Below are 24,264 nucleotides of genomic sequence, written 5' to 3' on the forward strand. Positions count from 1 at the left end.
CTGTTTTGTTCTCCCCTTCGATGAAGGTCCTCATATATACATTTACTTAATCGTGCTATGCCTGCTGTATCACTAGTTTTATACTGAGCCTTTTTTGATAATCCTGTTGGGAAGTTTTGCTCATTATTAGTTTGGATCTCTTATTTACTTATTTTATAAAGGCAACATAGGTGAATACGTTTTTATAAAATAAGCATCCAATCAGTCCCAGTAGTACAGAAATCCACATCTGCTCCGAAGGTGAATGTGTTCTATGCCTGTACACTGCAATTTCATTCCGCTGTACCCGATCTATGCCCCTGAGAACACCTATCCATGATCTTGTCAGAACACATACTTATACGCGTATATTCATGAGCCATCTTCTGCCTGTAAAACACGCCTTCAGAACCATCTTGAGCTGGAATCATGCCCTGTGCAACACACCTCTCAGCACTCCCACCCCGCTCACTGTGTTGTAGCCAAAAAGGGGAGGCAATGGATGGGGTGCAATTTTGGCACACCACCTCCTTTTTACTCTGTGTGGCTGCACTGCCCGCACATAGAATGCTACAACCCCACGTGCTTTACATTACATTTGTACCCCGCACATATGGAAAATGGCTTTGAAAAATACCCTTGTTATTAGATAAACATGGGAAACAGCGCTGCCCTCAGTACTTTTCAGTACTCCTTACGACAGCTACTCAGCTGCACTGCTCCTCCTGCTGTGGAGCTGTTCCCAACAACAAGAACTGGAGCGAGGATTAACAGAAGAAAATGAACAGAAGTGAGAACAAGAGTGTTTACTGAGTGAAGGGATTCTCCAATAGTCAAAAACATCAAAATGTACATTTATAAACACCAAAAAACAGAAGCTCTAATTATGTATAACTTTATATTCGAGCATCTGTTATATCTCCTCTCCTCTAGGGTATACATATTTAAGTCTCATACATCGGATATACTTTGTCAAGCAGAAATACACTGCCTATTCCAGACTCTATGCATTTTAAGAGGATCTAGTATTAAGGTAAACACTGTGAAAGAGAGGTGAGGGTTCATTCATTCAGCAACTCTTGATCTGCAGCAGTCTGATGCTTTTAAGGGCACAAGTTCAGATTCTGTGAGTACTGTTTATTTGGCAATAAGAGTGCCCTAGGATTTTATAACCCATCTTCTCTTCATATATTTTGGGTGTTATCTTCTGTGCAGCTATGGAGAGAACATCTTTCTTACTGTCCTCAGTGCATAAACTGCACTACATTAATGTGTGGAGAAACTTCTTCCAAGCATTCTGATATGATTACGATGTGGGATGGGAAGAAACTTTTCAGCATTTGAAAATACCCAAAATGTAGACGAACTTGTTACCCCTAAAAACTGACACGGTGCACTGTGTGTTTGAAAAGCAAGATGATTTTAGAAGTAAGGGGATGGACATAGTTAGTCTCACACTCTAGAATACATACGCCCAGCAGCCTAAGTAAATCAGAAGTAAAAATCTTAAAACTACAAATAGAACATGAATATGACTTCAGTTTAGATTTAATTTGGAACAATGACCTCTGCCAATACTTAACTGTCCTAAACATTTCCTAATTACGTGCAGAAGTCTGCTGTAATGAAAGGCTGTTACCCTTCTATCCTATCTTACATTGTAGTTCTACCCACTATCCTTACCATGTCTTGTCTCGTTGTATGGCACTAATTGTACCCTCTGTTAGATTGTAAACCACCCAGCTGGTCTGTCTATTGGGTGGGATAATACATTTGAATAAACTTGAAAAACTTAACTGTCCTAAGCATTTCCTAATGAAGTGCAAAAGTCTGCTGTAGTGAAAGGCTGAAAGAAGACAAATTTAAGTTAAAAAGAAAATCATATCCTTCCAACCATTTTTAATGATCATCAGCTACTTTCTTTACAAAATTCTACTATAAATGTGTATGCGTGTTCTAATGCTTCACATGTCATTGACAATGTGAGATTACAGGGATGAAGTAATTCCAGAACTGCTGGAATTCTGAAGCTTCTGCTAGTCCAGATTACCTGCTATTTTCTGATCATAAATGTAATATGCCTTGTTTAGTCATCTGGGATAAGATTTCATGCCTTATGAGTACAGAATACATGAATAACCTGCTAGAAAACAGACTAAACAAGAGTATGCAATAATTCAGTGGCCTGAAGCCATCCAGAACACTGACAAGGGGCACTAGCCAGGCAGATGCAACATAATGATGCCACACTAAGGAACAAACAAAAACCCAGCAAGTTTTCAATAGATTTTGCAGTGATATAAAAGTCTATTAATCCCTAGTGAGTGCTAGCTTTAAAAGCCCTGGCTTGTATGAAATACTTCATTCCTCTGTTCTGACATTATCAGACTATATATAAGATATCACCATAGAACAGGGGTGCAGCAAACCCAGTCCCCAAGGGCCATAAATCGGTGTGATTTCAAGGCAACCAACATATACATATATTTACCATGAATACCAACTATGAATATCTTGAAAGCCATACTGGCTTATATTCCTTGAGGACCAGAACGAACAACCCCCCTGCCTTAGGAATTCAGGGACTCAGCACATATCAGAAGTCTATTTATTAGATCAGGAATTTCCTTGTGGCAGGATTTCACGGTGCTGAACCTTTAGAAGATTTGCTTTCCTCCAATACTTTTGGATGGAGTAAATACCCTGTTATAATCCTATGGCAGTAAAAAAATAAAAAATAAAAAAGAAATGGCCGAGGAAGCACTGATTATTTACATTAAGCCTTTATACCTATACCACTGTCATCACAAAAACAAAATCCATGATTCACAGTTACATGATATGCTTACATATGAACTTTATTCCACAAAGCATAAATCCAGTATGTTTTTCCTATATTCCTGACAAATAAAAGGTGATAAACCCAATCTTTCCTGATGCAGTGAAAAGTTTCTTTGAAAAATAGGCATTTACTAAGAGAGTTTTACTGTTTCCACTCACACAGAAAAAGCAGAAAAGCCATAAGCACCACAATCTTCATTGTTTGGATAGTTCTGTTAGCAGTCAAGATCTTTAAAATCATCTTTTTCTCCTTTTGATTTGTATTTAATTCCTAAAGAAATATCAAGTGTTTGAAAACACCACCTATTTAAATATGTAAATTATTGGCATGGCTAATTAATTAAACTAGGATGCTACTTTACTGATCATCATCAGAACTTTAAGCAGGAATCACTGATATATATATATATTATATATACATTTTTTAAATGGGTATACTGATAAACGTTCATATCTGTTATAGAATAAAAGTATTTAGAAGCAGCTGGCTAGTACTGTTGCTTTAAAAGACATTGAAGTTAAGATGATTAAGCCAATCATGGAAGCAGGTGCTGACCCTAAGTACATAACTTAAGGAATCACAGTATTAAACTGAGGGGGTTCCTATGTGGTTTGTTCTTGGTGTGATTAAAAACTGGACAAACGTTTTTTTATACTTTAACTTTTAAGCCTAAATGAACAGATCAACTTGTTCCTTCTGTTCTTTTTACCAGTTTCTTATGTGTAGCTTGCCTATCTACCGTTCCTAGATGAATAACAAACATCACCAATACTCAAGCACACACATCTATATGAGCCCTCTTAGAGTTTAGTAGCAGTGACAGAGAAGCTGTGAGCAAACTCAAGCATCATAGCAAAGTTGACTAGAGAAGCACAGGACAGATAGGGAAAGAAATCGGGGATTAAACAGCTGGAGCAGTGAGGCAACAGAATAGCTGTGTCAGTAATCCTCATACAAAGTCTTCTTTCTGCAGCCATCTGGGCTAACCAAATGCCACAGGGGCTGAACTTACAGAATCTGGGCAAGGTGAAGTAGCAGCCTTCAAATGGCAGGTGCATGCAGCAATACTACTAACCTGTAGGGGAGAAACACAGCTGTCTTCTTTATTGTGAGAAACAAGAAAGAATTGCATCAGAGGGCACTAAGGCTTTCAGAGTCAATCTGTAAACGAATTCCAGAACAGAAACTGAAAACTGAAGAACGTATTTAAAAAAAAAAAAAAAAACCTGACAGAGCCAGAGCCGTAGCGAGGGGAGCTGACACCCGGGGCGGGTCGCCGCTGCGCACCCCCCCCCCCGGGTGCGGCATGGCGCACCCTCCTCCAATGGAGCGCGCACCCCCCCCAGAGCGCATACCTGCGGCGAGGGACGGGCGGGAGGGCCGATCCGCCCCGACTGCACGTTGCTGGGATGTGTCGGCTCCGCGCTGGTTCACTGCTCTCTTTGTCCCGGAACAGGAAGTAACCTGTTCCGGAGGAGAGAGAGCAGTGCACCATCGCGGAGCCGACACCCCCCAGTGGCGTGCACCCGGGGCGGACCGCCCCCCTGCCCACGCCACTGGACAGAGCCCTCTAAGCAGTTCCCACACTTCAGCATGCTGAAATCTTGTGCGGAAAAGGGTTAGAGCTCTGTGCCCTAAACCTGCCAACTAAGAGGTTCTTGTACCTTAGACTGAAAGCTGCTTTTAAAAACAACTATCAGAAATTATTCTGGCATGGAGAAAATTATAGATGTTCATCCAAAAATTAAATTTAGCCTCCTTCAATGGATACTCAACTCTGCAACAGTGACCTTCTGAAATAAAATGCAGCCTAAGTCTAACCTTAACTGTTTTCATAGTCACCCTGTAAGGGAAGTACACAGAATGCCTAGCAGCAATTAATGCAAGTGAAGGGCAGAGGAGAGGGTCAGGCAACAGGCATGAGACACCCAGCAGTAGGCTATACATCATACAGCCTGAAAAAATATACAAGCTCTGGACGAAGTTAACAAAATGCTAGATATTAAATGCAGAACACCACTGCTGAGAGAGCTGTGTGTACTATATATGCAACTGTGCCTTCCTCCACAACCATACTGCACACTTAAAGAGTTCCCCCTAATATTCAGGTTGTGAAGGTCAGCATTTTTTTTTTTTAAACGCTGACCATCACCAGCTAAATTAGCCCCCAATATTCAGTGTCCAGCCACGTCCAGGCACCTGCAAAGAATATTGAGGGCTACTTGTTGGCGAGCTGGGCAACGGAGCTTATGCGGATCCAGTCAACATTCAGCCCGGGCCCACATAAGAGTTATGCAGCCCCGGCTGAATATCGGGCTAGAACCCGCATAAGATCTTATTTTGTTTCTTTTTAAATTGAAGTCCCCCTCCCTCCCTGAGCCTCCAACACATGGCATCCGCTCCCTCTCCCAACCCACAGTCAAAAGCCACTCCCCCCGCAAATGCCACCCGTTCCCCCCCCCCCCCCCGTAGTTCATGTTTGCAAAATGGCGGTACAACATGAAAGTACTGTGAGCTGCTGCGAGAGGTTGCAGCAGCCATTTTGCAAAGGGGCCACAATAGGAAGGAGCAAGGGGGCTCTCTCCTGTCCCCAATGACCACCACTGGACCAACAGGGAATAAGGTAGGACCAGAGGGGGGGGCGATATGAACTACGGGGGGGGGGGGGGGGGGGGGGCAGGAGGCATTTGCAGGAGGCAGCAGTTTTTGACCACAGGTTGGGAGGAAGGGGATATGAGGCATCGGGGGAAGCGATTTAAAATTAAAACAAACAAAAACTTTATGCAGGTCCCTGCATAAGCTTAAGCAGGTGAATTTAGGACAGCTTTTGAGCTGTCTTAAATTCATCCACTTAAGCTTATGTGGGCGTCAGCTGAATATCACCAGCACCCGCATAAGATCCGCCCCCCCCCCCCCCCCCCGGCCTGCCCCTGATTGGCCCACTTTTTTGGGGGCCAGTCAGAGGCGATATTCAGCAGTACTGCCTGGTTTAGTGCCGCTGAATATCGGCGGTTAGTTGGAAACAGGCAATTTAAGCAGGCCAGAGCTTCTCCAGCCTGCTTAAATTGCTCTGAATATTGGCCTCTTCCTTAACAAGTTTTACGAGGAGCCTTGAGTGCTGTTAAGGCACAGGATAAATCCCAGCACTAAATGCACATGTCTAGGTTTTTTGACGTTTCTAGTTCCCCGACATTTTCATGGCCAAGGCATATCTACATTTTCAAATAAGTTTTGCAGCACACAAATCTACACATAGCAGGCAATATGGACAAAGGATGACAAAAGAAAAGCTGCACAGACTCCCTATGAGAGTCAGGAATGAGGAGGAGGAGGAACAGGATGTGTGCAATGCACATGCTGTACAAAGTAGGGCTCAGCTGTCTGTGCACTATATGCCTCCTGTTAATTCCCACATTCTAGGGCTCTAGTATTTAAGGTGAGATGGATGATACAATACATGTGTGCTTAGAAAGGAGCTTCTGTACATTTAAGAGTCATCATTGTTATTTCTTCTTGCTGTGAGGTACTGAGTGCAGAATAGAGAGCTGCACGGGAATGGGGCTAGTGGGAACCGGGGGGGAATTCCACGGGGATGGATCCAAGCCCTGCGGGGATCCCGCGGAAGCATAGGCGAATCAAGTGGCCTCCCCTCTCCTCCAGCCCTTGGTGCCCTCCCCGAACATACCTCAGTATATCTTGGTGGTCTAGTGGGGCAGGAAAGATCCCCACTCTTTCCTGCCTGGTGCCGCCAATCCTCTCTCTGTCGCTGTTTTTTTTTTTTTAATGGCTGCTGAGACTTCAAGCAGCGGCCTTGCGACACTTCCACGGAAGTCTTGCGAGGCCACCAACTGAAGTCTCCGCAGCCATTTTAAAGAAACAGCGGAAGAGAGAGGATTGGCAACAGTGGACAGGAAAGAGGTGGGATCTTTCCTGCCCCATTAGACCACCAGAATGTACAGAGGTATGTTCGTTGAGGTGGGAGGGGAGAATAATCCACAGTGTTAAAACATCAACATGTTTCTTTTTTTCAAAGGAGAATATATATTAAATGTCCATATATCAATGTTTGTGCAAGAAAAAGGTGAACATTTAAAGGTTTTCTAAGAGGTTCCGGGAGGATCCCGGTGTATCTGTCGTTTACCATTTGCCAATGGAGTCGTGCATGGTGGGGGGGGGGGGTGAGTGAGAGGGAGCTGGAAAAAAGTTTGGTAAGGGAGATATATATGGAGAGGGAGGAAGGGAAAAGGGGAAACAGAACACATGGGAGAGAAGGAGATAGAGAGGAGAGGGGGGACATGCTGCTCATAGATGGAAGGGAAGGGGAAAGAAAGGAAAGGGGGACATGTTGCTCATGGATGTTTGCTTTTTTTGAAAATGTGCATTGAGAAAAAGTTTTATGTAGCAGAGTATGGAAGAAAATGCATTTATATTACTTTTACCAGTATTTATAGAATCTGGCTTTCTTTTGGGGGGGGGGGGGGGGTGTCAAGGTGACTGTGCAGCGATGTGTGATGCAGTGAGATGGGGGCGGGGAAGGGTGGGTCAGGGAGGGAATGGAGGAGATTACTTGGGGCGGGGATAGGTTAGATTCCCATCCCCGTGCAACTCTCTAGTGCAGAACTGGTCTGGACCAAAGATTCCTCTCCCCCACCCCCAACTGCACACATACTCATGTCTAAAGATTAAGAAACTCTGTTCTAGGTTTTATACTTTCTATACTAATGTGCCTCTAAACGTCAAAACATTTTGTGCATATCAGACTTGGAGGCTGCCTATTTCTGACTGTGCTATGCTTCAATGTTTTTGCTCCTATTAACTGACTGAAATAGCTTTCTTACAGTCCATTTACTAATGTGCACTACTGCTTTGTGCAGCTCAACCTGCCTTTTCCTTCTCTATGGCTATACCAGCAGTGTCTGTGTAACTGAGCACTTTCTTTTTAAAGAGAAAACACCCATATTGTTTCTTTGTAGATTAGCTAAGGTAATGTAAATATCCACAAAGGACACAAACTCTGCCCAAACTATTGGTATGGGTAGCTGATGGGGGTGACATAGCATGCATGTGTTTGAAAATCAAAATATCTATGTGCTGTTTTCCTTCCCTAGCCCAAACACGTCCACCAGATTCTTTTTTTCACACATGCTATGGAATCCTACACATATTTTTTTTAGCCAGGTACAGGATAGCACGTTTCAAACAGTTCAATTTACCTTTGAGAATACTGCTTTCTGTACCATGGCATGAAGACACTGCAGCTGGAGTTTCAGAAGCCTGTTTCACTGATAAACAACCAAGGGCATGAGGGAACCTAACCTGAAGACAGAGCTAAGTTTCTGAAATAAAGCATTCAGAAACCAAACTAGGCAATCCAAATATCTAATTTTTGCAAAATAGAGTACAATAATGCAAAAAAACTAATATAAAGCTTTCGAATCACTAAAGCCAACAAAACTGGCTCATGTGTAATCATTTCATTGTGTGGGACAACCTTTAGATTATAAATAACGCTCAACCAATCAACTGACCGATTGGCTGAATACAGCAGTTTCCTTCTGTGTGTCAGAGGGATGCAGTGAATGCAGCAGCCCCAACAGAAATACAAGCGTAGAGCATGCACAGGGCATACATGTATCCCTGGAGGTGTAGCAAGTCAATGTGATCAACATTAGAGCTACCCCTAGGAATAAGAGAAGTTTAATATGTAGATCAGCAGCAGCATTTCCGCCAGCACTCGCTCATGTCAGAAAAAAAAAGAAACCCTTACTAGCATTTCTAACTTAGTGTTTTAAGAAAAGTCCTGTCAGCACAGCTGAGAGCAACAGGGTATGAATTAGCTTGACTTCCAAAGGCATGAGAAAAACATTTAAAACTCGAGTAAGATATTAAAATAAATTCTTTGTGCCACTGCCTTGCATTAAAAAGAAATTTCTAATACAGGGCATCTGATTGCCAGCCAGCTGTCCCTCCAACAAACATCAGAAAAGTACAAGAACCCCCACAACATGGATACATTTAAGCACCAGCCTCATACTATTTGCTTCCTGTCCCCAGTGTGCCCCCAACCCACCTAATTATTAGATTAGATTTACAGGGGGAACAGATTACTTAAAGCTGACAGACAATTGCAGCAAATTAATTTTGAGAACTTACTCTTCTCCTCTCAGTCTCATGGCAGTAAAAAAAAAAGAACAAAAAAAGAACACCACTGGCAGAGGCTACATGGACCATATTGTAGGGATTTTGCTGTTTTTAATAAATAAATAATCTAACACACTGTCTACTGTGTGAACAAGTCCAGCTGTAATTGAGGAGTCTCGTACCGCATGGTCTGGCGGCACAGGATATGGGAAAGTCCTGGTTGTCTTTCTCCTTCGACTTTTCTCCATTAGTGATACAAAGAAATTAATACCTAGGAAGAAAAAGACGGAAAAAAAGTGTGAGACGGGACTGTAATAAGGGATATTAGGAACAGCTTTATTCAATGGAGGGAGCCAAGTGGATACATTAGTTATTACCTTAAAAGAGTAAATAGCATGTTTCTGAAATAGTCTGTCAGAAGAAGTAGTAGGAAGAGACATTATAAATTTAACACTGAGATTGTCCTCTGAAGACATTTGTTCAAATGTGAATGGTTATGCACATGTGGGAGAAAAGGGAAATTCGGGTCTGCTTGTGCTATTTTGGATGATGGTTTATCATTTATTAAAATGAGAGAGAGAGAGAGACAGATTGTGGTCTACCCTCCTCTACCCACCTACCCTCCTCGCCTCCTTCCTGTACACATTAATTGAGTTGATCTGCTTACTTTATTTTTTGTCTATTAGATTGTAAGCTCTTTGAGCAGGGACTGTCTTTCTTCTATGTTTGTGCAGCGCTGCGTACGCCTTGTAGCGCTATAGAAATGCTAAATAGTACTAGTAGTAGTAGTAGAGGAGTAGCCTATTGGTTAGTGCAGTGCAGCTCCTTGTGACTCTGGGTAAGTCACTAAACCCTCCATTACCCCTGGTACAAAATAATACCTGAATATATGTAAACCACTTTGAATGTAGTTGCAAAAACCTCAGAAAGACGGTATATCAAGTCCCATTTCCCTTTCCTCCTTTCCCCTATGACATCACAATATCAGAAGTGAGCCAAGTATCAGGCAATCAAGCCATTGAGACATCACTGATGAGGTTGGCTCTTATTGGTGGACTAAGCCTCCACCTACCCTCCTCTCCTCCTTCCTGTACACATTAATTGAGTTGATCTGCTTACTTTATTTTTTGTCTAGTAGATTGTAAGCTCTTTGAGCAGGGACTGTCTTTCTTCTATGTTTGTGCAGCGCTGCGTATGCCTTGTAGCGCTACAGAAATGCTAAATAGTAGTAGTAGTAGTAGTAGTAGTGGTCTGAAATGGAGAAGATATTTATTTATTTGTTACATTTATACCCCACATTTTCCCACCTATTTGCAGGCTCAATGTGGCTTACAAAGTACCGTAAAGGTGTTTGCCATTTCGGTTGATAACAAATACAAGATTGTGTTAAGGTCAAATGAGGTAGAAGTGAATCCGGTGTCCTGGGGTCGAGGGGAAAGGGAAAGTAAATTGTCCAGTACAAACATTGATTATGTTGTGTTGCTGGGTGTGAGGATTTATGTTGGATCGGTGGGATAACCTTTTTTGAAGAGGTGGGTTTTTAATGATTTCCTGAAGTTTAGGTGGTCATGCAGAGAAAACAATGCATGACCACCTAAACTTCAGGAAATCATATGGGAGTCGGACTGTTCCACTGTTGGGTGATGCTTCCCACTCAGAACTTCCTGCTATCTTAAGTACCACAGGCTGGGTGTGGGTGTGTGGGGGATACTTCTGGAGTACTGATGTGTCAGTGTTACACTACTGGCAATACCTGTGTGTTCAGAGTCAGAAAATAGCCCCTACTGTATTATTCACTGAACTGTGGTAGTTAGTTCAGCAAATAACTGAAGCACATCAAAAAACACAAGGTAAAGTATACTTTAATGCAAATGTGGGGTAGAAATGAACCGTAAATAAATAAAATAAATAAATTAGCAAACATGGAGTGGAGGAGTGGCCTAGTGGTTAGGGTGGTGGACTTTGGTCCTGGGGAACTGAGTTCGATTCCCACTTCAGGCACAGGCAGCTCCTTGTGACTCTGGGCAAGTCACTTAACCCTCCATTGCCCCATGTAAGCCGCATTGAGCCTGCCATGAGTGGGAATGCGCGGGGTACAAATGTAACAACAACAACAAAAAAGAGAAGCACTCTTTACCAGCTTGTGTTGTTATTCCTATTTAAATTCTGGAAGTGAAGTTAAGAGTTCTGTAGAGCACTATGTCGTCAGAGGCAATGCACTAAGGAAATCAAGCAGGACTTAATTGTTATTGGCAAAATGTTTGTTACACGAATACCTTCAGTAACTCCAGAAGCTCCATCTACATGGAGGAGGCAAGGGTGCCTGAAGAAATGGAGAGACATATCAAAATTATGACCTGCTACTTTAAATTTATCACCAACCTGTAGTAGTTTGGTTTGAAAGGTCCATTTTTATTCAATCCCAGATATTTTGCTTGCTCATCTGAGAGTTCTGTCAGGTGTGCATCAAAGGTTGGAAGATGAAGACTTGCAACATATTCATCTGAAACGAGTTCAAGGGTAGAAAACAGCTCTTTGCACATTAACCATCCTTCCCCACCAATACTCTCTTGCATACAAGTTACACAACATTTCAATGGAGTAGTTTTCATCCCTTGTGTAACAATGCAGATCAGGGGCGTAGCCAGACTTCCGTGGGAGGGGGGTCCAGAGCCCGAGGGGAGGGGGCACATTCTAGCCCCCCCCCAGCACCGCCATTGCCGCCCCCCCACGTCTTTGCCGACCCCCCTCCCGCCGCGAACCCTCCCCCGCCGCCGCCTACCTTCGCTTTTGCTGGCGGGGGACCCCACTCCCCGCCAGCCGATGTCCTCTCCGTCCTGCTCCTGTTGCCTGCATTGCTGACGTCCTGCACGTTGTACTGTTCTCTGAGTCTGATGTCTTGCACGTACAACGTGCAGGACGTCAGCAATGCAGGCAACAGGAGCAGGACGGAGAGGACGTCGGCTGGCGGGGAGTGGGGTCCCCCACCAGCAAAAGTGAAGGTAGGCAGCGGCGGGGGCGGGTTCGCCGGGAGGGGGGGTCCAGGCTGCAATCTACGGGGGGCCCAGGCCCCCTCAGGCCCCACGTAGCTACGCCACTGATGCAGATACATCTAAATTCTCTCTTCCAAAAATGGATGAGATGTAGCGGTTCATGGTTCAGTTCCTTGCTCTGTTGGTGACCTGTAGTCAAATTCATCTCTATGCCTCATTTATATGACTAGTTGGGTTATAATACAGATCATTACATCTGTTTTAATAAAACCCACCACATCCTCTAAAACCATCCAGCAAAGAGTCAGTGATCCAGCATTTCCTTACAGAAGGGAATCTGAGGCTACCTCTGTAGCATCTTTGAGTCATAAAAATAAATGAAATATTCATTCTGGTTCATAAAATGTGCCATTCAAGGATCAAATTGTACCTCTCCAACTTTTAATACCCTACACACCCCAGTATGCACTCTATAATACTCACAACTTAACCAACTTGTAGTACCTCCCTTCAGATATATTTGTTTCAAGTACATAAGAAATAGAACTTTTGTCACTGGTCTCTCTTTCGAAGGTTTTACCTTCCCATTTATGCCTAGAGAGATCCTTTGATAAATTTTGTTTCATGATGCTTCTAGCTAATGTCAAAGTCCACACTTCTGCAACCTGTTGTGGGCAGTCTCCAGGTCACAGAGTTTGGATCAGATCTATAAAACTGTCACTTTTCTCTGTCCTATCAACTATGCACTTCTGTTTTGTTTCTCAATAAGAAACAAGGATCACTTCAAAGCCTAAATTTGGATATTTAAACCACTCTGAAAGTTTCCTCCAGGACAGTATATTAAACATGAAACATGATGAAGGTATATGGACACAGATGGTACCAGAGAGCTCTCAGACATCCTCCTTACCCATTTTCTTAGGCAGCAGGTACACATCCTGCTTGTAACGTCCCTCTGGAGCATTGTAGAGCTCTATTAATGCCAAAGCCTGGAAAAGTAAAATAAGAGGTATATTGATGATTTCAACCCCTTATCATCTGATTACAAAGCTAACTAGCATGCTGCAATCTGCCAAATACAACACATACCAATCACCTCGTCCTACATCCAGACTCTTCTATTTTTCTACTGTCCAACTCTGACTCCTACTGATATTAGGCTTCACATTTTTTTTGTTGCGGATCTAAAGTAATATAACTTATATTTATCAGTACTTTAGATCCAGGGAGAGGAATATGTGGAAACTGATAAGGATAAAGCTGAACTGCTTAACAAGTATTTCTGTTCTGTGTTTGAAAGGCCGGGGGTAGGACCACAGAAAACAAATGCAAATGGGGATGGATGTATGCTAGACCAAGACCCGTTCTCAGAGGACTGTGCTCATGAGGAGCTAACTAAACTACAAGTGGACAAGGCGAAGAAGCTTGATAGGATACACCCACCTGAGTAGTCGCAGTAATAGAAAGTACAAAAGTGGGGACAGTGGAGCAGCTCAAGTTCAACAGACGGCCCTGTGCGGGAGACAGGATTGGACATGAGAAGGCAGTCACAAACTAGCATGCTTTCTTCTTCATTACATGTTATAACAATGTTTTTTTACCATTAGTGAATAATCTCCTGGTTAATAAATATTACTAGCTGACACCTTCCCACTCAACCCAACTCCAGTCCTCTTACCCAGTCTGTTCACATTTCTGACTGTTGACCACCAAGCCACTAGCTTCCATGGGACTAAGAAGCCCTTATTTGTTGTCCACCGTGTTTATAATTATTTCTGCTACTAGCTGTGAAAGTTCAAGGTGGGGTGGCCAAAGTGTTGGGACAGGCATTTAACTTTACACATATATTCAGTGGTGTTGTTTAATTAGCGCCTTTAAACAGCAACTATCCATTTATATTTAGGCCTGCTACTCATCAAGCCTAAATCCAGATGCATAACTTATCCATTTAGTGGCTAAATATTGCTGCCAAACATGTAAGTGCCAACTCACCCTTTATCCCTCTCCAATGACGGCCACTTCTTACATGGTTAAAATCTGACCATTAGCTAGTTAAATGGCTATATTTTATCCATATAAGAGAGTCAAAAATATATATACAGGTGAGTTATGTGATCGTTACCTGCCAACAAATGCATAACTCACTTTGAATGATCGAGCCCACAGATGCTTGCATTTTTTTAAAATAATGTTTCTATAATAAGCAACAGAACTCCAAAAATCTGAAGAATGGACTTAGGTCTGCAAGTTAAAATTTAATGAGAAGTGCAGAGTGATGTTTGGGGAGCAGAAATCCAAAGGAGGTGTATGAGGTAGGAGGCAAGATTGATAATCTTTTTTCAGGAGAGATCCTGGATTGATGTTTGAGAAGCTCAAGGTGGAGAAACAATATGACAAGGTGGTGACTGTAGCCAGAAGGATGCGAGGCTGCACTGAGAGAGGTATAACCAGCAGAAGAAAAGTAGTGTTGATGCCCCTTGTTGATGCCAACTTAGACTACAGAGCCACACTGACTGCTAGTGGCCAGGCTGTATTAAAGAGGCCGTTAACCTTTGCAGCTCTGTGGTTTGAGGAAACACACAGGGATTGCAAGAAAGGTAAAATTATGTATAATCATACCTGATAATTTTCTTTCCATTAATCATAGCTGATCAATCCATAGACTGGTGGGTTGTGTCCATCTACCAGCAGGTGGAGATAGAGAGCAAACTTTTGCCTCCCTATATGTGGTCATGTGCTGCCGGAAACTCCTCAGTATGTCGATATCAAAGCTCCATCCGCAGGACTCAGCACTTAGAGAATTACACCCACGAAGGGACACTCTGCCCAGCTCACCACCGCCGAAACGGGGGAGGGGAATTAACCCAGCTCATCCCCACACAAGTGGGGGAGGGGAATCCGTCCAGCTCATCCCCGCGGAGCGGGGGAGGGACACCACACCCGCCGATGCGGGGGGATCTGGCTTATCCTGCAACCGCAACCGCGGGAGGAGCTGACTGACCCTAACACCGCCGAAGCGGGAGGGGTACAAAACTGCCCTACAGCCGCACGAAGCGGGAGGGAGTGCCGGCAGAATTTTAAGTCTCAATCCAGCCCCGTAAAACGGAGGGGAGAGGAATGCAGCAGCTCACTGTAACACAAACTCGTCTTAACTCTTGAAGAATCCAAGTGAAAAAACTTGAACACGAAGTCTTTCTGAAGTAACTGAAGACTGAACTTGAACCTGAAATGCAACCAGAATAAAAACAGTACAGATATCTGGGAGGGGCTATGGATTGATCAGCTATGATTAATGGAAAGAAAATTATCAGGTATGATTATACATAATTTTACCTTCCATATCATCAAGCTGATCAATCCATAGACTGGTGGGATGTACCGAAGCAGTACTCACCCAGGGCGGGACATAGAAATCCCTGACCGCAACACTGAAGCTCCAAACCGGGCCTCCGCCCGAGCAGCCACAGTCAAGCGGTAATGCTTGGAGAATGTATGGGCCGAAGCCCAAGTTGCCGCCTTGCATATCTCTTCCAAGGAGACGGAACCGGCCTCTGCCATCGAGGCCGCCTGAGCTCTTGTGGAGTGAGCCTTCAGCTGGATAGGCGGCACCTTCCCCGCGGCCACATAAGCCGCTGCAATGGCTTCCTTGACCCATCTTGCCACTGTAGGCTTAGCAGCCTGCAGACCCTTACGAGGACCTGCAAACAGGACAAACAGATGATCCGATTTCCGGAAATCATTGGTCACTTCCAAGTATCTGAAGATGACTCGTCTCACATCCAGATATTTAAGAGCAGAGTACTCCTCTGGGTAGTCCTCCCTACGAAAGGAAGGGAGACAGAGCTGCTGATTCACATGGAAGCGAGAAACAATCTTGGGCAGGAAGGAAGGCACTGTGCGAATAGTCACTCCTGCCTCAGTGAACTGCAGAAAAGGCTCTCGACATGAGAGCGCCTGGAGCTCGGAAACTCTTCTGGCTGAAGTGATAGCCACCAAAAAGACTGCTTTCAACGTCAGGTCTTTCAGAGATGCCCTCGACAAGGGTTCAAAAGGCGGCTTCTGCAATGCTCTTAGCACCAGGTTGAGATTCCACGCAGGCACCACTGAGTGCAGAGGAGGGCGCAGGTGATTAACTCCCTTGAGAAAGCGCACCACATCTGGCTGCGAAGCCAGGGAAGCACCCTTCAAGCGGCCCCTGAAGCAAGCCAGGGCCGCTACCTGGACTTTAAGGGAACTGAGCGACAGGCCTTTCTCCAGACCTTCTTGCAGGAACGCCAACACTGAAGAAATTGGAGCAGTGAAGGGAGAAAGTGAGCCTGCTTCACACCATGCTGCAAAGATACGCCAAACCCTGGCGTAAGCAGTAGAAGTAGAGCGCTTCCTCGCTCTCAGCATAGTGGCGATGACCTTGTCTGAGAAGCCCTTCTTCCTCAGACGCTGCCGCTCAATAGCCAGGCCGTAAGACCAAAGGGAGAGGGATCCTCCATCACCACGGGACCCTGATGTAACAGGCCCTGCTCCACTGACAGCCGCAGAGGATCGTCGACTGAGAGCCTGATCAAGTCCGCATACCAGGGACGTCTGGGCCAATCCGGACCCACCAGGATTACCCTGCCGGGATGCTTTGCCACCCGGTCTAGCACCCTGCCCAACATGGGCCAGGGCGGGAACACATAGAGGAGCTCTTGTGTCGGCCACTGTTGGAGAAGAGCATCTACTCCCAGGGATCGAGGGTCCCGTCCTCTGCTGAAAAAGCGCGGCACTTGGCAATTGGCCGATGACGCCATCAGATCTAGGCTCGGCTGGCCCCAGCGCTTCGTGATGTCCAAGAACGCCTGAGCAGATAGTTGCCACTCTCCGGGCTCCAAGGTATGGCGACTGAGAAAGTCCGCCTTGACATTCATGACTCCGGCAATGTGGGCCGCTGAAAGCTGCTCCAGGTTCGCTTCCGCCCACTGGCAAAGACTCATAGCCTCCTTGGCTAGAGGGGCGCTCTTGGTACCTCCCTGGCGGTTGATATAGGCCACAGCCGTGGCATTGTCCGACAGGACCCGTACAGGCTACAACACCAGTACCGGGATGAACTCCAATAACACCAACCGAATGGCTCTGAGTTCCAGGAGGTTGATAGACCACTTGCCTCTGCAGGAGACTAGAGCCCCTGCGCTGTCCTTCCCAAGCAGTGGGCTCCCCAGCCCATCAAAGAGGCGTCTGTCGTGACGACAATCCACTCCGGGGTCACCAGAGGCAATCCTGCAGACAACTTGTCTGTCTGCGTCCACCAGCTCAGCGCCTTGCGCACTGCTGGGTCCACGGGAAGGCGCACAGCATAATCCTCCGACATCGGAGTCCAGCGCAGCAGCAGAGATAGCTGTAGTGGTCTCATATGAGCCCTGGCCCAGGGCACTACTTCCATCGTGGCCGTCATAGAGCCCAACAGCTGCACGTAGTCCCAAGCCCGAATAGGAGAGGCTACTAGGAACTAGTCCACCTGAGCCTGAAGCTTGACAATCCGATTGTCTGGCAGGAACACTCTGCCCACTTGGGTGTCGAATCGAACTCCCAGATACTCCAGGGACTGAGTCGGGCGCAGCTGGCTCTTCTTCCAGTTGATGATCCATCCCAGGGAGCTCACAAGAGCAACTACCCGGTCCATAGCTTTGCCGCACTCTGCATAAGAGGGGGCTCGGATCAACCAGTCGTCCAGATAAGGATGGACTTGTACTCCTTCCTTTAGCAGGAAGGCCGCTATGACCCCCATTACTTTGGAAAAGGTCCGCGGAGCAGTAGCCAACCCGAAAGGGAGGGCTCTGAACTGGAAGTGTCGTCCCAGGACTGTAAAACGCAGAAAGCGTTGGAGAGGAGGCCAGATGGGAATATGCAGGTACGCTTCCTTGATGTCCAAGGAAGCCAAGAACTCTCCTGCCTTCACTGCCGCTATAACAGAGCGGAGAGTCTCCATGCGAAAGTGCCTCACTTTCCAGGCCCGATTGACCCCTTTGAGGTCGAGGATAGGCCGGACAGAACCTCCTTTCTTTGGAACCACAAAGTAAATGGAGTAACGTCCCTTGCCAATCTGATTTTTTGGCACCGGAACGACCGCACCCAGGCGGATCAGGTTGTCCAAGGTCTGCTGCACTGCCACAGCTTGACCGGAGACTTGCAGGGAGAGAGTACAAACCCGTCTCTTAAGGGTTGGCAGAACTCTAGCTTGTAGCCGTCTCTGATGACTTCCAGCACCCACGCGTCTGAAGTTATAGTGGTCCACTCGCCCAGAAACGAGGACAGCCGTCCTCCAATCTGCACTGGGGCGTGGACCAAGGCCCCGTCATTGGGTACGAGACCCTGGGGGAGGACCGGAGGGAGCACCTCCAGGACGGCGGTCTCTGCGAAAGGAATGCTGCTTGGGGGAGAAATTCCTCTTGAAGGAAGAGGGGGCAGAGGAACCCGACTTGCCCGGGCGGTACCGACGGGCTTCCAGCAACCGTCCTCTGGAGGTACCGGGACGAGTACTAGCCCGAGCCCTGACCTCTGGTAATTTCTTGCCCTTAGACGTGCCGAGATCGGTCACGATTTTGTCCAGCTCGACCCCAAAGAGCAGGTTGCCTTTAAAAGGCAATCTAGCCAGGCGGGATTTAGAGGCGTGGTCAGCAGACCAATGTTTCAGCCAAAGCCACCGCCGCGCAGAGACTGTCTGAGCCATGCCTTTAGCTGAGGCTCTCAAGACATCATACAGCAAGTCTGCCAAATAGGCTAAGCCCGATTCCAGGGCCGGCCAATCAGCCCTCAAGGAAAGATCCGAGGGGGAAGCCCGCTGCACCATAGGCAGGCACGCCCTGGCCACATAGGAGCCGCAAACTGAGGCCTGCAAACTTAAAGCAGCTGCCTCAAAGGACGACCTTAAGGCCGCCTCCAATCTTCTGCCTTGGGCGTCCTTTAGGGCCGTGCCACCTTCCACCGGCAACGCCGTTTTCTTAGTCACCGCAGTGATTAAAGAATCCACGGTAGGCCACAGATAGGCCTCACGTTCACTCACAGCCAAAGGATAGAGGCGGGACATAGCCCTAGCCACTTTAAGGCTCGTTTCCGGGACATCCCATTGAGCCGCAATTAAGGTGTGCATGGCATCATGCACGTGGAAGGATCTAGGCGGGCGCTTCGTCCCCAGCATAATGGCAGAGCCAACAGGGGCTGAGGGAGAGACGTCCTCCGGAGAGGAAATCTTCAAAGTGTCCATGGCCTGTAAAAACAGGTTGGGCAAATCCTCTGGGCTAAAAAGCCGCGCTGCAGAGGGGTCATCCGCTCCATCCGAGCGGGGATCTATCTCCTCCAAGGAATCCGCAAAGGACCGTTGGGAGACCTCAGACACGCTGCCCTCATCTACATCGGAGGAGACAAAGTCCTCCAAGGCCTGGAAATCAACCCGAGGGCGTTTACCTCTGGGAACCTCAACCTCTTTATCAGAAGAGGGAGCAGGGGCAGCGGTTTGCATGAGGAAAGCCTGATGCAGCAGCAAAACAAACTCGGGGGAGAAACCCCCCAGACTGTGCACTTCCGCAGCCTGGGCAACAGCCCTAGACGCACTCTCAACCGGCGCTCGCAATAGCGGGGGAGAGACATGCTGCGCATCCAAAATGGCGTCCGGCGCGAAACTCCGCGAAGGAGCCGCGCGGGAAGAACGGCGCTTAACTTTAGCCGCTTGTGCCGTCGCCCAAATTAAGGGCGTTCATGGCATTAATGTCTCCAACCTCAAGGGCGGCCCACGAAGAAGCCGTCCGAGCCGCGTGGCCGGCCAAGATGGCGGAGGCGAGGAGCGGGGGATGGGCGTTTATGGCGGGAAAAAACCGCCACGCCGGAGGAACGACCGGGACATTCATCGGTCACTAAACTGTCACCCATCAAGGGCGAATCAGGTTGTAAAACCCCCGCATCCCCTCTAGAAGCGCTCCAGCGATCCGGGGAGCGACCCTTTGCGCCCTCGCCCTCCGACGCCATATGCCACGAGGAGAAGAATCGGGGAACCCCCTGCCCGCTATAAAAAGGTAAAATTACCTGCTTGCCGCTCCGAGCTGTAACGAACTGGTGTCCCAGTGAGTAGCTGCAATGAACGTTTAAAGAAACGTCGAATTAAACGCCTTTAAAGACGTTTAAAATTTTTTTTTTTTTTTTTTTTTTTAAACGGAGCCAGCGGGAGGGGGGAGAAAAGGAGGGACCTGGCACCACCAGGTTTGCACTTGCTCAAAAGAGCCCTCAACCCCAGGCCTCAACAAAACCTAAGGATTAGGCTTGGAGGCCTAGCCAGAGCTGCTGCTGTGTGTGACCACCACCTGCTGAGATAGAGAACATACTGAGGAGTTTCCGGCAGCACATGACCACATATAGGGAGGCAAAAGTTTGCTCTCTATCTCCACCTGCTGGTAGATGGACACAACCCACCAGTCTATGGATTGATCAGCTTGATGATATGGAATATCACTCTCTTTACCCCACTGTTTACCAAAGACACCGGCTCTGAATACTTAAGAAGTAAAAAGAGCAACACTTCCTTCCTACAGTAAATAAACAAAAGCTTAGTTTAATAGACTTCTCTCCAAGATAAAATGTAATGATCTATTTCTTTCTTTAACATGGCAACCAAAATCTATTACCATTTAACAGCACATTTACCTCTGCCAGCAGCACTACCCTCTTCCCATCTGGCCAGATTACATGGTCTACTTGGGATCTTACTCGCTCCCAAGTGAGTTCAGGAGTGCGTAGGCTTGCCTGAAATACAATAAAACTTGGGTTATTAGAGCCCTAGCAGAGATTCTATACCTTTTGCTATTAAGGCAGTACAGGCAACTGCTATTGCCAATCATGGTCCGTCAAGTGCACACTTTCTAAGGATCAGATAGCACGAGACTAAAAATTAGCAGCTGTCACACTAGCAGGAATAATTTCTACAGAAAGGAAATCAGATGGCCAAAATGTTCTTACAAGGATTTCGTAGCACAGATGATGAACAGTGATGTTACCATACCTAGTTCTGCAAAAACTTTCTATCCACACTTATTACAGTATCAGCTCCTAGAAGCGGACATCTAACACTACCCCACAGGATTTCATCTTAAACACTGAAGTAACCACCTTATGGCTGAAAACAGCTTTTCAAAACAAAATGTCATTTTACACTTCTGTGTTTCCTTGGTTTCACTGCATTTCTATCATCAGCATGTTACTATCTCAGATGCTGCGCATTCAAGTATAAAACATGCTGCACCTTTCATTCGCTATAGGTCTGTCCAAATTTCCTGTGGCTCTAGCTTCTACCCAGATTTAAAGTTCTAAAATTCTAGCTTCATTCTTTCTGCTTTCAACACCATCCACCTGGTCTCTTTTACATTCCTATCAAACATATAAATGGCAAGTGACCGACTCACCTGCAAATGCACAGTAGAGTCGGAACGCTGAGAGTGTAGAAGTCCAAGCCCCACCTCCACCAGCAGTACAGCCCAATAGGGAGGAGGGCTTGGACATGGGCTTGGAAATTGGAGGAGGGAGCAGGGAGGGAAGGAGGGGGCGGAACTGAGGGAAACAGACACTGGGGGGAGGGCAGGGGAGAGAGCAGGGTTGGAGGGGGAGGGAGACCATAGGAAAACAAAACACTAGCCCATTGTTACGGGCTTAACGGCTAGTTACAACAGATTCTGGTACTTGTAGCACTACAAAATCACTGCTATGTCTACCACTACTGAAAGGAGAAATGGTTCCTGCCCCCTCATGACACCCAGGTACTCTCGGTGACAAGGAAGAAATTTCATATGCAAGGAGTCCAAAAAGGTAACAATTACTTCTTTTTTATCTTTCTTCTCATTCTTACCACATCAATTTCTGTATTGGAGTGTCCCATGTTGCATACAATACAACCGTTCTTCATTCGGTCTAAATGCTCCCTTGTCACCACATTTTTGTTCCCTAACCAAAAAAAAAAAAAAAAAAAAGAGACACTGAATACAAGACACATCCACATCTGGAGCATCAAATAAAAGAAAAACAAACATTTGCGGTTCTACTTATCTGAAGACCCTGAAACTAGGCATTGTTGATTAACTGGTAGTGAGTGATTAAGCAACAAATAGGAATTTCATGCTATATTTTATTTGGATTTAGTTCACACCTTTTCAGTAGTAGCTTAAGGATATACTATATTTAGATACAGCAGGTACTTGTTTATCTTCAGTTTGCACCAGAGGCAACTGAAGGTTAAGTGACTTGTCCAAGGTCCCAAGGAGCACCAGTGGGATTGTACTCCAATTCTGCTGATTCTCAGCTTGCTCTAACAACTAAGCTACGCCTCCATTTGAACTGTCTTGCTATCATCCTTATTCTCTTGTGGTATTTTGAACCATAAGTAGAGTTTGCTGCTGCTCAAGGCACAGACCAGCGACTTCTGCACACATTCTTGAGCTGTGAGAATCACTTCATTGACATATGTAGTGTCCATCTCTAAGTACTTATCCACAATGTACATAAGAAAATCTCAAAGATATTACATTCATCATACTTCTAACAGTTCTTCCATATAAATAGAATCTTTTGGCTAAATAGAACTGTAATTTGGAATGAACAGGTCAAACTGGTGAGAGTTAATAGATAAATTCTTTGATTACACACTCATTCTATTTGATAGCTTGCAAATTAGCCAAAGCACTACTTTAAGAGGGAGGCGTCACTGCAATGTGAAGAAACTATTCAGCTGAGCTGTTATCATTGGTTTTATGAAGGTATGAATGAATCACGAAGCTGCTGCTTTACATATTTTTCATTTGTTTCAACTTTCTCTGCATAAAAACTACTGAGATGCTAAAATAAGAAAAGGTGACGATCTGTTCATCCTTTCATAATGTGCTAAGTACATCATTTTAGCCAGGAGACTCGTATCCAGATGTTCAAAAGCCCTGCACTGTTCCAAACAGTGCTCTAAAATAGCGCTGGAACAGCGCGGGGCTTTACTGAACCGATGAGCAGAGATAATTGCATGCACGTTTAAGCACGCAATTATTTCTGATCATGGGGTAGAAGTGCGGGAGAATTGTGCCTGAATATTCGCTCAGCACAATCCTCCTGCACTTGTTTCACAGGTCAGGGCTGTCAAAAGCACAAGCCTGTCAAACACAGGGGCTGGAGGTCCATAGGACCAACAGGCCCCAACTACGCCTGTCCCGAGCAATGGGGGCTAGAGGTCCTGTGGACCTCCGGTCCCCCCGACGATCCCCCCCCCCCCCCCAGGTTCAGGGAGGGCTGAAGATCTGGTGGTTCTCCAGCCCCCCTTAACATGTGCAACCAGTCCCTGGTGGCCCAGTGGGCGACCAACCCCCCCCCCCCCCGGTGACAGGGGGACTGGAGGTCCGCTGGACCACCGGTCCCCCCCCCCCCCAGGTTCAGGGAGGGCTGGAGATCTGGTGGGTCTCCAGCCCCCCCCCCAACCCCCCAGCAAAGGGTCCCTGGTGGTCCAGTGATCAATCCACCCCCCCTCTCCCTGCCTACCCACCCCACTTCCCACCCCCCTACCTTGTGGGCCAGAGGAGGGAGGAAGCCTGCCTCCCTCCTCTTCTGGTGTGTAGCCCCGCCCAGCGAATCCCAGGATACACTGGGCAGGGCTAGGCACCACCATTTTGCGGTGTCAAAGGAAGAGGAGGGAGGCAGGCTACCTCCCTCCTCCGACCCACAAGGCAGGGGAGTAGGGAGAGAGTAGGCAGGGAGAGGGGGAGCGGACTGATCACTGGACCACCAGGGACCCTTTGCTAGGGGGTTGGGGGGGGCTGGAGACCCACCAGATCTCCAGCCCTCCCTGAACCTAGGGGGGGGGACCGATGGTCCAGCGGATCTCCAGTCCCCCTGTCACTGGGGGGGGGGGGGGGTGTTGGTCGCCCACTGGGCCACTAGGGACTGGTTGCACATGTTAGGGGGGCTGGAGAACCACCGGATCTACAGCCCTCCCTGAACCTAGGGGGGGGGGGGGACCGGTGGTCCAGCAGACCTCCAGCCCCCGTATCGCTGGGGGGGAGGGTCTGGTTGCCCACACCAGGGACTGGTTGCACATGTTGTGGGGAGTTAGGGGGGGCTGGAGATCCCCCGGATCGCCAGCCCTCCCTGAACCTCGGCGGGGAGGGGGGGACTGGAGGTCCGCTGGACCTCCAGCCCCCTGTCGCTGGCAGGTTTACCTTGTTGGAGGGAATGGGGGTCTGCCAGCATGCAAATGCATGCTGGACAGGGCTCAGCATTCCTCCCCAATGATCTGCAAACCCTAATGCCAGCTCTTTAGTA

The 24,264-nt window shown here is 46.8% G+C and overlaps 1 protein-coding gene across 2 annotated transcripts in view; it reads right to left on the reverse strand.

Annotated features, from left to right (window-relative positions):
• Positions 1-7,375: 7,375 nt before the first annotated feature.
• AHCYL2 (adenosylhomocysteinase like 2) overlaps positions 7,376-24,264 on the reverse strand; it is a 184,587-nt gene continuing 167,698 nt past the window's right edge. For both annotated transcript variants that reach the window (XM_030216847.1, XM_030216848.1), the window contains exons 12-17: positions 21,818-21,912; positions 20,623-20,721; positions 13,399-13,467; positions 12,866-12,944; positions 11,345-11,465; positions 7,376-9,233 (exon numbers count right to left, since the gene is read on the reverse strand). In XM_030216847.1, coding sequence (XP_030072707.1) covers positions 9,227-9,233; positions 11,345-11,465; positions 12,866-12,944; positions 13,399-13,467; positions 20,623-20,721; positions 21,818-21,912 — 470 coding nt within the window. In that variant the 3' untranslated portion in view covers positions 7,376-9,226. The remainder of the gene's footprint in view (positions 9,234-11,344; positions 11,466-12,865; positions 12,945-13,398; positions 13,468-20,622; positions 20,722-21,817; positions 21,913-24,264) is intronic.

This window comes from Microcaecilia unicolor, chromosome 10 (assembly GCF_901765095.1).
Source record: "Microcaecilia unicolor chromosome 10, aMicUni1.1, whole genome shotgun sequence".
NCBI classification, from domain to species: Eukaryota; Metazoa; Chordata; class Amphibia; order Gymnophiona; family Siphonopidae; genus Microcaecilia; species Microcaecilia unicolor.